Genomic DNA, 16,768 nt, shown 5'->3' on the forward strand with positions numbered 1-16,768 from the left:
ATTCTAGTTTCAGACTAGAATGTAAAGGGAGTATTACTATGCCTGCCTCTCTCCTCCCCACTATCATTTGTTTTGTGTTTTATTGCATATCTTAATTTTTTGTTGAGACACGTGAATGCAGGGCATCTTTTAAAAAGGCAGTTCCTCCTTTCCCTGTCACAATGTCCACTGGTACTAAAATATCTTACATAGTTTCTCATTAAAATTTCAACTTTCAGATTCAGGGAATAACTATGCAGGTTTGTTACATGGATCATATTGCGTGATGCTAAGGTTTAGGGTATGATTGATCCCATCAACCAGGTAGTGAGCATAGTACCCAATAGGTCCCCTCACCCCACTCCTTCCTTCCCTCGTCTAGTCGTCCCCAGTGTCCACTGCTCCCCATCTTTATGTCCATATATGTCCAGTGTTTAGCTCCCACTTATAAGTGAGAACATGTAGTATTTGGTTTTCTGTTTCTCCATTAATTTGAATGCTTAAGATAATGGCCTCCAGCTGCATCCATGTTGCTGCAAAAGACATGATTTCATTATTTTTTATGGCTGCATAGTATTCCATAGTGTATATGTGCCACATTTTCTTTATGCAGTCCACCATTGATGGACACCTAGGTTGATTCCATGTCTTTGCCTCTGTGAATAGTGTTGTGATGAGCATTTGAGTACATGTGTCTTTTTTGTAGAATGATTTGTTTTCCTTTGGATATATAGCTAGTAATGGGATTGCTGGGTCAAATAGTAGTTCTATTTTTAGTTCTTTGAGATCATTTCTCATCTTTAATCATTCTTGATCACTTCGGATAACAGTTCTATTAAGGCTTATTGTAACTCAGCCTTTTTTCCTTACTAATGTTGGAACGTCCCCTAGTGGTGAAAGAGTGTACCAGCAGGCCGTATACAAAGACCATGCTTGTGTAGGTCAAAACCTTTTTGGTTGCTATTTATTGTCGGGATTATTCCACCTGTCTTATTTTAGTGGAGAAGTTCAGACCAGCGTGAAGGAACTTGCATCATAGTTCATGTTGAATTCATTGTTATTTAAGGAAAAGTTAAGGTTGACTGTCTTTTTTTTTTTTTTTTTGGCTATTGTGCAGCAACAAAACCTTTTTTTTTTTTTTTCCCTTTAAGTCCCTTTATTGCATTCATAGAGAATATATAGGTATTTAAACTTGGACGGTAATTTTGCCTTGATACATCCAAGTTTGACTTGCTTTCTAATATAGATAGAAAATTAGGCCTCTAATAGTGATAGGGACAGGGAGATTGCTGCCACCAAACCATGTTGTTTTTAAAAAATAACAGAAGAGGTAGCATCCTTCCTATCCCTCCTTCACTTCTGCCCCTCCTCCCACCTCTCCCCAGCCTCCCTCACCTGACCTATTTAAGGGGCGTTGGGATGAACAGAAGAGAGTGAAGGATATGTAATCAAGTGCAGAACACTGTGATATGTACAGAGAATGAATGAGGAGGAAGGGAAAGTGAAGAGTGTGGGGTGGTTAGGGGCTTTAAGGACTTCCCAGAAAGACAGGATACCGGGATGGGGTTGCTGAGGGGGCAAAAATACCCCAACTGTAATAGACTTTTGAAAAACAAAGGAAGAATAGGTCAAAAACCTAAACCAAAGAGAGAGTGGCACTCTTTTCGCCACTCGCCCTTTGGTACTGAGTAGCTTCCCCCTGCCCTCTCTGCCCAAGAAACAAGGGAGATTAAAGAAAAAGAAACCCCATTCCCTATCCCAAACAAGTTAACAAAATAGCCTTCCCTCTCTCAAAAAAGAGGCTTTGGGGAGAGGCCATTTCTGCTGAGGCCTATGCACCTCTCCATGGAGGCCCATTCCAGGGCTCACCTCCCATTCCTAGGTACTCTGTGTTGGTTCACTCCTCTGGTTTGTCCTTTCTCCTGGGATGTCTTTCTTTTATCTAAAGCAAAAAGTCCAAAGTGTGTTTCTGCTGAATGTAGTGCCTGGGACAGGAAAGGGTTGCCCAGGCAGGATCAGGTTGGCAGCCCCAGCCCACCCCACCTAGGGATGAGGCTTCAAGATGGCATGCACTGCACTCGATTAGGGCCCTCCTCCTCCTCTGATGTGTCTGAGGAGCTGGGAGACTCATCAGAGTCCGCGTCTGCGGCCCCAACCCCAGGTTTTCGCCAGCGCCGGTGATGGTGTCTCTGTCTCAGGTGAGGCATGAGGAAGCACAGCATGTACTATCAAATAGGTCAGTGTGGTACAAGCTGTCTTCACCCTGCCCTGCTTGTTCTTCTTCTTTTTTTTTTTTTTTTTTTTTTTTTTTATGGTGATTCTTGCTCGGCCGGCCGGAGTGCAGTGGCGCAACCTCAGCTCACTGCAACCTCTGCCTCCTGGTTTCAAGCAATTCTCCTGCCTCAGCCTCCCAAGTAGCTGGGACTACAGGCGCACGCCACCACGCCCAGCTAATTTTTATATTTACTTTTAGTAGAGATGGGGTTTAACCATGTTGGCCAGGATGGTATTGATCTCTTGACCTCATGATCCGCCCACCTCAGCCTCCCAAAGTGCTAGGATTACAGGCGTGAACCACTGCGCCCGCCCTTAATCACATCTTTTAACCCTGTCAGCTCAGTGGAAGCTTCAGTCATGGGTGGCCAGATCTTCACATCATGGTCTAGGCCACTGGTTGCCAGTACAGGCAGGTGAGGGTGGGGCTCAAGACAGTTTACCACGCCTCCCTTGTCCCCCTCCATGAACTGAATAATCTGGCAGGATGATTTCTCCCAGAGGAAGATGTGCCCACTGTCACTACTGCTTACCACAAACTCACTCTTGGGGCCATAGAAATTGACGCCTTTTACTGTGGTATTATTTCTGTGGCCCTTATATCTCTTAACATACTGGGCCCCATCACTGTGAGAGAAGTTGAAGAGGTAAATGTCTTCATCATTGTAACTGATCAGGAGCTCTGTGCCGTCGTGGCTGTACACAAGACAGGTGATGTTTGCTTTGGACTCACTGTTCACCAGGTGATGAGGGCAGAACTTTTGGGTACTCCATTGTTCTCATCCTCGTCAATTTTCCTCTGGTCATAAATCCTTACACACAGATCTCGTCCGCCCACTGCAAACTGGTGGGTATTGGCAGGATTCACATAGATTGTATACAGCCTCACTCTTCTCTTTCTCTTTTGTTACTACCAGTTTCGAAGCTGGGGGTCTTGTCTCAGGTCAATGGTGAAAACAACTGCATCTTTACCTGCAGATAAGAACATACAGGGAGAGTCTGGTTCCAGAGACAACTTGTGAGACGCTCCCTTGTGCTGGGCCACACATTTCGTATTCTTGCAACACTGTGTGGCAGACAGTTCTGCTATCCAAACCTGCCTGTCACAGGCACATATGGCCAGAGTGGAATCACCGCTATTAGGAAGAAACTTGGCCTGGAACACATTACTTTTGCAGCCATTCTCAAAGTCCGGTACTGGCGGCCGCCACACCCAATCCCACACCACCACCTTCGGGTCATCGCTGCCACTGGCCAGCCAGGTGCCGCGCTGGTTAAAGTGCAGGGTATTGACACAACCAGTGTGGCCCTTAAGCCTCTGCTGCAGGCGGAAACACTGCACAAAGACTCTTGCCCCATAGGCCATACAGACAAAGTGGGCACTTGAACCCAGCTCCCGCTCCCAAGGGCAGGGAGGGCTTGCTAGCAAGGTCGGGGTAGAGCTGATGTTTCTGAGGACTCCCAGTCCTCTAGGGCACACTCATCATCTGATGAATCCTGGTCATGGTTAGCCTGCTTGCTCTGTATACTGTGCCAAGGCTGCTCTTCTTCCTCCTCTTCCTCTGAGCAGTCATGGACTTGATTTTCTTCATTAATGGAGTAATGACCGGTGTCCTCCATGTTGTCAGAGTCCTTATCTTCCCCTGAGCTCTCTGTGTCTGTGCCTTGACTTTCTGTGCTGGTGCCATTGGGGCCACCATCATCCCCAAACTCTCACACTCAGGTCTGAGGCCTCCACTTCAGTGCCTGAGGATGTCTCCCTCCCCTCTTCAGCTCCAGACATCTCCTCTGGACTGCTGGTCAGGCTTGCATTAGCTAAGTCTGTTGTGCCATCTGTGCTGCCCCCTTTGCTGGACATCTTGAATGATGTTTGCTGTAGCCAGCCTTTCCTCCTTTTATCACTGAAGTAAGGCCAGGCCGAGCTCCTGAGAAAACAGGTCTGTAGATTCACTGAAGGACTGAGAAAAGTTAAAGTTTACATGGCAAAGGTGTGTCTTCTGAGGAGAGGACAACCAGTATTCCCGGCGATGACTTTGGGTCAGTGGAAGGAAAAGACCTGAGCGCTAAGAGCTTGGGAAAGGGGTCAGGCCCGTTCTTAGGGGAAACCGGCTGAGGAGTAGGGGGCAGACTGAGCCTGAATGAGACACAGACCCAGTGGGTCAAGGAGGGGGAGTCCGGCTGGGGCAGTTACAAGTACAGGAATCAGCGAGGCTCAGCAGCTTGATTCCTGTCTTGGGTCATCCTTCTGCTAGCAGCTGCTCCTACTGTTCCGGGCCCAGCCACCCCATCCACTGCCACCACCGACACCGCCGTCACCCACAACAGAACCTTTATGAATATTTGGAACAGGTTCAGCTATTACTGAAACCGGTCATTTCTAAATTTAAATTGGGGCAAATGGCTATAGTGCAGAGTAATGCCATTATTGGGCACTGTGAATACAAGACTGAATAATTGACAGCCATTCCTCAGATGGAGTCGAGGTGCAGTGTTGCCTCTGGATGTTGTAATCAGAAGACGTGTGATCTTCCAGCTGATTGCCTGTAGAAATGAGCCTCTCCTAGTCAGGGGGCATACTTTCTTTACCCTGAATCTTGGCCTTCACATTCTCAGTGGTGTCACTGGGCTTATCCTCCAGGGTGACGGTCAGGCTCTTCACAAAGATTTGTATTTTGACCTGTTAGCGAATTCAAAGATACTGCAAATTGCCAGTCACCTCCAGCAACCTGAAAGCCACCACACTTTTGCTTGACAAAGCCAGCCACTGCATCTAAAGTTGACTCTTGTGCTGTGCTCTTTTCATTTGTTTTTGTTTGTTTTGGGGATGAAATTGTAAATCCTACTGTTCTAATAAAGAACCTGGCATAAGATGCACACTTAATACTTAGATGAATTAGTTTGATAAAACTAATTTAGGGCTGGGTGCAGTGGCTCATGCCTGTAATCCCAGCACTTTGGAAGGCTGAGATGGGCAGATTGCTTGAGTCCAGGAGTTTGAGACCATTCTGGGCAACATGTTGAAACCCCATCTCTATAAAAATACAACTAATTTGTTGGGCATGATGGTACACACCTGTGGTTCCAGCTACTCAGGAGGCCGAGGCGAGAGGATTGCTTGAACCGGGAAGTGGAGGTTGCAGTGAGCTGAGGTTGTGCCCACTACATTCCAGCCTGGGTGACAGATAAGATGCTGTCTCAATTTTTTTTTTTTTTTTTAAGAATTTGCTGCTACTTATGCTGTATTATAGGCTCATACTTTTTCAGCTGGGCCAAAATGTAGAGGAGATAGAAATAAATCTAATTAATAGAAACACATTTGTTAAAGGGGACTTCAGACTGACAACTTTCTCTTTACCTGGGGTAAGTTCCAAGCAAAGAGAATGGTCTGATAGAGCAAGCACCATGGTGTATTTCAGAGGTTCCTACAAGTTTAAACCCAGGGTTGCCCATGCAGTATAGAATTAGAAGTTTATGCATGTGTTCAATCAACTATTCAGACTTCCTTCTGGTAAAGGCATTCCAAAGACACTAGTGTCTCTGCCTCACTCCCACCTAGCCTAGAGGCAGCCACTGTCACCAATTTATTGATATATTCAGCCTTTTGATTATCTTAGGGATAGGTGTCAGTTTTCTCTCTAGGCCATTTTGGTTCTGCCAGTTTTGAGTATTCAGTCGGGGTCTTATCACTATTTCCTATTGCCTGCTGCAGCATTTTTCATCATAGATAGTAATGTTTTGAATCTATGTAGCAATCGTAAGAGCCTTATAACTCTTAACCTTGAATGTGGAGTTTTCAAAAGTTACATACTTGAGAACAATTTTGGGGAAGGGATGAAAGTTTTAAGACCAAAGTAGCTTGAATGATTGAAATAGAAAATCTCTCAATGACATAAGTGGATATTTTAAGAATGCAGACTGTTTTATTACGTTGCATATAAATGATATTTTATACAATTTTTTATAAAGAGAGATTAAAAAGTACATATCATTTGTTAGTCCAAAGGTAACTTCCCCCTTTTTGCTAAATACTATACAATTAGACAAAACCATGTGGGGTTTCTCTGAATAAAAGGGTTGATTTTGATTTTTGAATAGTACATATAATTAAAGTGGTAAAGTACCTATGCAAGAATGAATGGTATCGTGCAGGCTAAACTTGTTCTGCAGGCTAAACTTGTTCTTCGTATTGATCCTAATACAGGTAATTATGTTGTCTTTCCTAATTATAACTTATTTTGTTCTAGCTATGACATTGTTTTGTAACATACAAAAAAAGTATAATTATGCAAAGACTCCACTTTACAAATGTAAATACAGTCTTAGTTTGGTGTATGTTGGATACAATGGTCTTTCTTAAGCCTAAACACAGAAACAAAAGCATATTATAAGAGAAAGTCCAAGATGGGAAGTGATAAACTGGGTATTGAGTAGAGCTTTGTTAAAATTTAGCTGGTATCCTTGTAAAATTTCCACGTATTCATTAAATTATATTATGTCATTCTTATTTTTAGGAGCTGACTAGAAGTTTTAAGTTTTGCCTCATAAAGAATTGTCACAATTTGGTTATTACAGTTGGATGATTCTGGCTTTTAAAAAATTCTTTTTACATGTATTTGTATAGGTATTAAAATTGAAATTGTTTAGTGGGTAGAGTTAGGGCTTTAAATGTATTGGGGCATATTTTATTTAAACAGCAAAAAGTAGAACTGATTTTGAACTGTGTAAGGTCAGTTACTGTAGATTTTACAAGTTTGAAAATAATATTTAGAATGCACTGTTTATATTTCAAGATCATTAAAGCACTCTTGGCTTGTGTGGTCCTTAAAGATGGGTTTATCAGATCTTTATTTAAGGTTGGTAGGTCTGTTTAATTCTCAGAAAAAAATAATCTAGGACTACAAAACAAAGTGGGAGAATCCCTCTCTCTTTCAACAATACAAGGTGTCACAGAAGTCTCATTGCAGCTTTAATTTTTAAAACTACAGAATTATATATGTTATAAATTTAAACACTATTGAGAAATTCAGTTACTTGAATTTCCTTTATACTTACTTAGTTTTGTGAATATTGTTTTTTGTTTTGTTTTGTTTTGAGACAGAGTCTCACTCTGTCCCCCAGTGTGGAGTGCAGTGGTGTGATTGCGGCTTGCTGCAACCCTCCGCCTCCTGGGTTCAAGTGATTCCCCCGCATTCAAGTGATTCTCCTGCCTCAGTGTCCTGAGTAGCTGGGATTACAGATATGTACCACCACTCTTGGCTAATTTTTGTATTTTTAGTAGAGATGGGGTTTCATCATGTTGGCCGGGCTGGTGTTGAACTCCTGGCCTCATGTGATCCTCCTTGCTTGGCGTCTCGCAGTGCTGGGATTATAGGCATGAGCCATTGCACCCAGCTGTGAATTTTGAATAATGCCTTTTTTTTTTTTTTTTTTTTTTTTTGGTGATGGAGTCTTGGTCTGTCACACAGGCTGGAGTGCAGTGGCACAACCTTGGCTCACTGCAACGTCCACCTCCTGGTTCAAATGATTCTCCTGCCTCAGCCCTCCCGAGTAGCTGGGATTGCAGGCATGCACCTTCTTCCCTGGCTAACTTTTGTATTTTTAATAGAGATGGGGTTTCACCATGTTGGCCAGGCTGGTCTCGAACTCCTGACCTCAGGCAGTCTGCCCGCCTCGGTGAATAATGCATTTTTAATTTTAGTTTTTTTACGTTAGTACTGGTGAAGATGGCAAATGCTGACTGAAGGAAAAAATTGAATTACAAATGTATTATTCAAAATTGCTTTGCTTGAACTTTTGCTTGATTACAGGTCATTCTTCAAATCACTTTGTGAAATTACCTACTCTGGAATTCTAGGCACATATTTGGAGTATCCTTAAAAAAATCTAACACTCTACACACTCACTCTTATAATGTTGTTACAGCCCATGAGAAACTTAGGTTTGAAGTAAATATATTTTTGAGGTTTGGAGATTTCTGTGTCTGAAAACAACTCATCTTGTTTTAGGAAATGGAATCTGACAACTTTTAGCACGGCATAGTATAAATAGTATACTTTAATTGTTGGTAGTAATTACATAATGTGCAAAAATAAGTAAACTTTTAAAAATTAGCATTATATTAAATTTAGTGAGATCTATTTCCAGTAGCTTTACTTGGTCCCATACTGCCTTTTTTTTTTTCACTCACACAGCAAATCAAGTTTATTATAAATTCAAGGAAGGGTTTGGTTAAGCACAATAGCCTATAAGCTCCTTGCTATTTAGATAACATCAAGACTCAGGCATGCACTCTCGAATTGGAACGTCACTGAACCAACTAGCTAGGCTCTGTTCAAATAATAGGAGCTCTACCAGTGATAGATGGCAGAAGGGCTATCTTCTGAAACCTATTAAAAATTGGTGAATTGCAAAATTCTAAATTTTAATATCTTAATCATTTGGAAGTAGTTCAAACAGAACCAAAACAGAAATATTTGGCATAAAATTAAATTTTTATACTTAGTTCTATTATTATTATTAAGAACCAGCTTTTGAAAGCCCTGCCAATATCAGGAATTGGGAAGACTGGATAATAGTGCTGTTGGTAAGAAACATTTCTTCAGTTTGTTTTCTCTGATATAGAATTTGACTTGATTTAAAAACATGCTCCAGCAGTCCACAAAAGTTACACTTCTGTAAGTAATGGGTTTTTATAAATTTGGTATTAATGCTTCAAATGTCTAATTAGATATGTAGTAGAATTGTATTTAATACATATTTTTATCTTGGTAAGCAGTGTATTTTAAATATGTTTGTGTGGTTTTTTATTCTCTTGGAGTCATTGAAAAAATCAGGACTTTTATTTATGTACATTTAAAATTTAAATATACATATGTTTATAAGGGCTGTGGAATTGTCACATTGGAGTTCACTAAAAGTTTATGTGAACAGTGAATTCTTGGATAATTTCCTTTGAGGTATATAATGTGTTCAAAGTGAATAATTGGAGGTTTTTAGAGTCACTTTTTATTTGAATTATTTATTTTTAGCACTTTCACTTCGGTAAAATTTCCTGAAACTTAATTTGCTTTAAAAACCAACTCCATTTTAGAGAAATCACATTCATACAAAGAGTAATGGTGTAGTATGGTTAAAAAACTATTTTGAAAAGCATGAAATTAGGTTGCTATAGGCAGTGAACTACCTGTAATAGCTCATTTAAAAATAATAGGAATAGTTCTTTTTGTGGTCACTTGAACTGTAGAAGATGAAGTGAAGAATATAATTATGCTGAACTAAGATGAACTCCTTCCATAGATATTTGGAAAAAAGGTTTTAAATAGTTATAAGTATGTGGGTTTAATGAAAACATTGGATTTTAATGGCAGTTCCTTTCTAAAATTATAAAACATGTTTTATTTATCTATTTATACATACATTCTACATTGACAAATTTGGATTTACAGGAGTGGGAAGTCTGTATGTTTCTGGGAAATTGATAAAAGACAAGGGTGAAGAAGAGTAAGACTCAAAAACCAACAGTAAAAGTTTGGTGAGTTGAGTTTATGGATAATATGTGGTACACAGTAGATTGAGTCAGTGGACTTTGGACTCCTAGACTCAGAGTCCTCAATATTTGTGGCGCTCTGTGCTAAAAATAAATGTCTTCTGAAAATTTTCTCCTGTCTAAAAGATTCAGATGGGTGGCTATTAATTACTTTTTAAATTTTAAATTTTTATTTTTTTAGCGGTGGAGTCTCACTGTTTTGCCTAGGCTGGACTCAAACTCTTAGGGTCAAGTGGTTCTCTCATCTCAGTCTTCTGAGTAGCAGAGACTACAGGCATGCACCGCTGCACCCAGCTGTTTAATTTATTGTTTGAAAAACTTTTCTATTATCAACAATTTCTACACATTGAAAAGTAGAAAGACTAGTAGAATGGACTCCATGTACCCATTCACTCAGCTTTTAATTTAGCTTTAGCAGTTACCAAACTCTTGGCCATCCTCTGATCAATACAGATGGGTTTTTTAATTAAAAAATTTTTAATTTTGAAGTAACTTTAAACCTACAAAAAAGTTGGATTATCACTGTAAAGTTGCTTATTAAGTTCCTTGATTAGCCTTGTGATACTTGCAGAATCTGTTGTGCTATATCTGCTTATTACTGATACTGGTAATTTGCATCTCTCCCCTCCCTGTGTTCTTTCCTTTTGATGAGTCTAGCTAGCAATTAGCAATTCTATTGATTTCAAAGAACCAGCCTTTTTGGTTTCAGTGACATTTCTTCTTTCTGTTTTTTTATTTCATTGATTTTTTCCTGTAAACTTTATTTCCCTTTAGTGGTTACTCTGGGAATAATTTGCTATTCGTTCTCTACTTTTCTTAAGGTGGAAACCAAGGTCATGACTTTTCTTCTCTCAGATACTGGAATTTAGTGCTGTATATTTTTTTCTAAGTAGTGTTTTAGTGACATCCTACAAATTTCAATATATCATTTTTTAAAATTTTATTTATTTATTTATTGAAAGACAGGGTTTCACCATTTGGCCAGGCTGGTCTTGAACTCCTGACCTCAGGTGACCTGCCCACCTCGGCCTCCCAAAGTGCTGAGATTACAGGCGTGAGCCACCACGCCCGGCCCAATAGATCATTTTTATTCAGTTAGGAATACTTTGTATTTTCCACTTTGACTTCTTTGACGCGTTGGAGTTTTAAAAGTTAATACTTTTTTTTCTTTTTTGTTTGAGATGGAGTCTTACTCTGTTGCTCAGGCTGGAGTGCAGTAGCTTGATCTTGGCTCACTGCAGCCTCTGCCTCTGGGATTCAAGCGGTTCTCCTGCCTCACCGTCCTGAGTAACTGGGACTACGGGCACACACCACCACACCTGGCTAATTTTTTTGTATTTTTAGTAGAGATGGCGTTTTACTATGTTGGCCAGGCTGGTCTCGAACTTTTAGTCTCAAGATCTGCCTACTCCAGCCTCCCAAAGTGCTGGGATTATAGATTTGAGCCACTGTGCCTAGACTTATTTACTTTAAAACAGTTGTATTATTTCAGGCCTTATGTTTGAGCTTTGTTAGGCAGTACCAGAACAGCTTTTGTTTGAGGCTAATTTTACCCCACTAACTAAAGCAAAAACCTGAATACCTTTCCTGATTCCTTGTGGCTAATGGGGTTCTCTACTGTGGTTGGGGGAAATGGGTACAATGCTCAGCCTTTTGTGAGCTCTGGTGGTTTAACCTCCTTAATCATTTTGGGTGTTCTTTTCCTGGCCTTCGGTAGTTTCTTCACACACAAGTGCTGATCATTATACAGCTGAAGGCTTGAGGGAGTCCATCTTGCAGAGCAGTGGTGTTCTTAGTCAGATTCTCTTCTGGTGATCTGACCAGCAAACCTAATTGCTTTGGTGCTTCCCCAGACTCCCAGCTTTGTCTCCCAAACTCAGGGAAATTGCTGGGCTTCCTCTGAGTTCCCTGTCCTCCTTTTCTTTTGTGACCTGTAAAGTTTTTTTTTTTTTTTTTTGGTTAGTAAACTGAGACAGTTGTAGGACTTACCTGGTTTGTTTTTTAATCTCTCAATTACCAGTTTTTCTTCATTGCCTAATGTCCAGTTCCTTGAAAACCATGATATATTTAGTTGTTGCTTTAGGACAAGAGGGCGAATATGATCCCTGTTGTTTCAACTTGGTTGGGAGCAGACGTCTCCATACAAGAATTTGAAGTAGGCCGGGTGCGGTGGCTCAAGCCTGTAATCCCAGCACTTTGGGAGGCCGAGGCCGGTGGATCACGAGGTCAATAGATCGAGACCATCCTGGTCAACATGGTGAAACCCCGTCTCTACTAAAAATACAAAAAATTAGCTGGGCATGGTGGCGCGTGCCTGTAGTCCCAGCTACTCAGGAGGCTGAGGCAGGAGAATTGCCTGAACCCAGGAGGCAGAGGTTGCGGTGAGCCGAGATCGCGCCATTGCACTCCAGCCTGGGTAACAAGAGTGAAACTCCGTCTCAAAAAAAAAAAAAAAAAAAAAAAGAATTTGAAGTAATCCCTTCCCTGAGGAAACATATTTTAGGTGATGGTAATTGGAACTGGAGATCATAATTGGTTATCAGAAATGACCCCATGGGGTGTGGTGGCTTAGTTCGGCAATCTCAGCATTTTGGGAGGCTGAGGTGGGAAGATTGCCTGAGCCCAGGAGTTCTAAACCAGCCTGGGCAAATACTGAGACCCTGTCTCTATTTTAAAAAACAGACAAACAAAACCCAAACCAAAACTGACCCCAGTGACTACTGAGCGATGATTACAAGATTCATTTTTGAGCTCCTAAGCAAGAATCACGGACTAAAGGTAAAGAACCTCAGACTGGTATTCTTTAGCAGGGCCAGCGTCAGAGCAAAAGGTCTTTGGTTTACACTTTGATGGCAGGCCTGTGCAGTATTATTACTCGACATGTTCAGGTGATGATAGCCGATCTTTTCTCCCGGGAAAGAGGCTGGGCTTCTTCTCACCATAGTCTATAGTAGCAGACATAGCCCTTGAGAATAACTGCCACCTAAACGTTTATTGATTTGGTGGAGCATTATTATTATGGTGGAATAACTCTGGTAATATGTTTTAGGATCATTACACTGCCCTAGGTGGAGAAGATCTTGTTACCATGCCCAAAACTTTTTGTATGGTCATACGGCCTGTTTAGAGAAGTTGGACCTGATAGTATGTACAGTTTCTCCTTTTTCACGATGGCACTGAGTTCAGTACCTCATTGGTCACTTATTGATGTACCAGTCTTTATGTATTTATTTACATGTTTGATAAGAATGGCACACTTAGGAGTGAAGTTATTAAAACAACATAAGTAACTGTACAGACAGACTCCTTTCTTTTTCCTGAGATGGAGTCTTGCTCTGTCACCCAGGCTGGAGTGCAGTGGCGTGATCTCGGCTTACTACAACCTCCACCTCCTGGGTTCAAACGATTTTCCTGCCTCAGCCTCCTAAGTAGCTGGAATTACAGGCACCTGCCATCATGCCCAGCTAAATTTTCTATTTTTGTTAGAGGTGAGGTTTTTCACCATGTTGGCCAGGCTGGTCTTGCACTCTTGACCTCAGATAATCTGCCCTCCTCAGCCTCCCAAAGTGCTGGGATTATAGGTGTGAGCCACCATGCCTGGCAAACAGGCCTTTCTTATTGGTAATTTTATGATAGATCAGGAAGTTTCAGCAATCTTATGTACGGGGTTACGTTAAAATTCTGCATTTGGTTTTTACTTGACTGTTAATTTATACTGTGTTAAAATAAATAGGTGTTGCTACTTTTTTTTTTTTTTTGAGTCGGAGTTTCGCTCTTGTTACCCAGGCTGGAGTGCAATGGCGCAATCTCGGCTTAGTGCAACCTCTGCCTCCTGGGTTCAGGCAATTCTCCTGCCTCAGCCTCCTGAGTAGCTGGGATTACAGGCACGCACCACCATGCCCAGCTAATTTTTTGTATTTTTAGTAGAGACGGGGTTTCACCATGTTGACCAGGATGGTCTCGATCTCTTGACCTCGTGATCCACCCGCCTTGGCCTCCCAAAGTGCTGGGATTACAGGCGTGAGCCACCGTGCCCGGCCACAATTTTTTTTAATTGAGACAGAGTCTTGCTCTGTCTCCCAGGCTGGAGTGCTGTGGTGGGATCTCGGCTCAATATGTCTGCCTCCCGGGTTCAAGCAATTCTCCTGCCTCAGCCTCCCGAGTAGGTGGGATTACAGGCATGTGCCACCACACCTGGCTAATTTTTTTGTATTTTTAGTAGAGACGGTGTTTTACCATATTGGCCAGGCTGGTCTCGAAGTCCTGACCTTGTGATCCACCTGCCTTGGCCTCCTAAAGTGCTGGGATTACAGGTGTGAGTCACTGCACCTAGCCCAGTGCACATTTTTTTTTTTTTTTTTAAACAGGTCATTAATTCAGTAAGCGTTTTTGAGTGCCTACCGCGTGACAAGCCTGCTGTGCACTGGGTGGATGAGTAGATGGAGGGAATCTGAAATGAAGGCAGTAATATTCCTACTGTGAGATCAGCCTCATCTAAAGCAGTGGTTCTCAAACTTTGGGGGCTGAAACCCATTTAGATTACTGAAAATTTTTGTAGATGCTAAAGAGCTTTTGTTTATATAGGCTGTAGCTACTGATACCATATATGAATTAAAACTGATATTTTAAATATTTATTAAAACAATAATGAAATATTTTAAGTAACATTTCGGAAGATATTTTCTAACAAAAAAAAGTTAGAAAACTAGCATCAACTTACAACTTGCCAGTTTCTTTAATGTGTAGCTGAATGTTTAATACTGAAATACAAAAAAAAAAAAAAAAAAAAAGGAAAAGTAAGTCAGTGGGCTTGATGGATTTTCTCCCTGGACAAGCTTTGTCGGTAGTCAGAAACAATCAGAAGGTTGCCTAGTGGAGTTGGAATCGAACGGTGGTGTCAGTTGAGTGCTTTCCAGTAGGAGTAAACCTGCCATAGTGATTAACTGTTGGCCAGGGATTGCCATTTATGTAATTGGTGCTCAGTAAATATTTATTGGATGATTAATAATCCCTAATAAGTTTTTGGGTGGGTTTCACTGCTAGTGCTATAGCTCTTTACTGTGCTACAGGGAATAAATTTGAATTGTGTGAAGTACTTTTAACTCAAGATGGTTAAACTAGATTACTTCTGAATCTGTGGAATGAAAAGGAAGACTCTCAGAATGTTAGTAGTTCCTCTCAGAATGTAAATTGTTCTGTATCAAAGTTGTTGCTAAGTATAAACGAATTAGTGAAATATGCCATGTTTTGTGGTAGTAAGTGACGCAGGTTCAAGCACTGGTACCCCATTGAAAATGTCATTAGAACCAGCTAGCACTTTAGTAACTACTTAAGTGTCATCTAAATTTTGATACATCCCATCAGCAAGTGATGAATATATCACTACTTTGGAAGGATTCACATTTAAACAAAATATTATTAAATATTAAAAGAACACTTGGATGGTATAAAACAGCGGTCCCTAACCTTTTTGGCACCAGGGACTGGTTTCACGGAAGATGATTACAGGTGGGGAGGGATGGTTTTGGGATGAAACTGTGCTATCTCAGGTTGTCAGGCGTGAGATTCTCCTAAGGAGCCTGCACCCTAGATCCCTTGCAGGCACAGCTCACCATTGGGTTCATGCTCCTGTAAGAATCTGATGCCACTGTTGATCTGATGGGAGGTAGAGCTCAGGCGGTAATGCTTGCTCACCTGCTGCCCACCACCTACTGTGTGGCACTGTTCCTAACAGGTCTGTGGCCCAGGGGTTGGAGATCCCTTGTGTAATAGACAGTTGATAGAATGAAGTTATATAGTCTACTAAGGTATAAAATAATTCACTAACAATTGTTCCTTTTCTTCCCTCAGTGATCTTTCATTGTTCGGAAGCACAAGACCTTTAAACCGCCTTAGGTATGGACAAAGAAGAAAGGAAGATCATCAATCAGGGTCAAGAAGATGAAATGGTAACCAGCTGTTCTAATTTACTCGTGAAGTATGAAGACTTTATCTCCGCAATTTATTAGGCTAGGGAATGGAAAAGTACAATGAACAACAATAGCAGGAGCAGCAGCAGGAGCCAAACTCCATGGACGTCTTTCTTCACCTCGTACTTTTGAATTGGGATTGTGTAATATGTCTATTAGTTGGTTTTAGTATGATTCTTTTTTTACTTGTGATCTGTTGAAACTTAGGGAGAAGTAGTATGTTTTTGCATTTGGTGATTAGGGAGAAGTAGTATGTTTTTGCATTTGGTGATTTAAGAGGTAACGTTGGCAAATAAAGATTTAAATATAATCCCAAATAAAGATTTCTAATTTTGGTTTATCAAAAATTTCTAAAATCAGCTTAATAAAAAACCCAACTTCTCTACTTTGTGTTTGGGGGAGCCAGAAAGATATCAGTAAAGTATAAGATGTCCTGTTAAATGTAAAAGTCACATAATCCGGGGAGAAATTTTTAGTGTAAACATGTTCAAATGTTGCATGGGACAGACAAAAAGATTATTATTTCTTTGAAATTTAAATTTAAGTGGGCCCCCTGTATTTTCATCTGTTAAATCCGGCAACGCTTGATGCAGGGCTAACCTGAAATATATGAAGCAATTTGTCAGTGGATCAAATTGATCAGTCGCAGTGGTATTGGAATAATTAGCAGATCATTTGGAAAACATAAATTAAATCTATTCCGTCCAAATGTGCTATGATACTCTCAATTATATTGTGCAACAGAAATAACATGTTGGTGGAAAACTAGTGAAATCCTAAAACTGAGTTTAGTTAATAGTAATGCAGCAGTGTTAATCTGTTGATTTTTGACGAATGTACCAGGATGTTAACATTAGGGGTAACTGCACAAAGGATGTACAGGAACTTCATAATATTTTTGTAACTTTTATAGAAGTCTAAAATTTATTTCAAAATAAAAAGTTTATTTAAAAAAAAAAAAAGTCCACCTCATAAGATAAATTCAGGAAGAATGAAAAAG

At 40.7% G+C, this 16,768-nt stretch overlaps 1 protein-coding gene and 1 pseudogene across 7 annotated transcripts in view; one reads left to right on the forward strand and one right to left on the reverse strand.

Annotated features, from left to right (window-relative positions):
* Positions 1-16,768, forward strand: part of ATP13A3 (ATPase 13A3) — a 91,962-nt gene that overhangs the window by 15,060 nt on the left and 60,134 nt on the right. For 4 of the 7 annotated variants that reach the window (XM_032298211.1, XM_032298217.1, XM_032298216.1 and 1 more), the window contains exon 3: positions 15,650-15,747. In XM_032298211.1, the coding sequence (XP_032154102.1) occupies positions 15,697-15,747 (51 nt within the window). In that variant the 5' untranslated portion in view covers positions 15,650-15,696. Of the gene's footprint in view, positions 1-7,923; positions 8,837-9,066; positions 9,785-12,276; positions 12,944-15,649; positions 15,748-16,768 lie in introns of those variants that run through there. The other 3 variants (XM_032298215.1, XM_032298214.1, XM_032298213.1) reach the window with 3 other exon arrangements.
* Positions 1,908-4,456, reverse strand: LOC116564834 (annotated as a pseudogene).

The sequence above is a fragment of the Sapajus apella genome, unplaced genomic scaffold, assembly GCF_009761245.1.
Source record: "Sapajus apella isolate SASKATOON/1434 unplaced genomic scaffold, GSC_monkey_1.0 scaffold38, whole genome shotgun sequence".
In the NCBI taxonomy this organism is placed as follows: domain Eukaryota; kingdom Metazoa; phylum Chordata; class Mammalia; order Primates; family Cebidae; genus Sapajus; species Sapajus apella.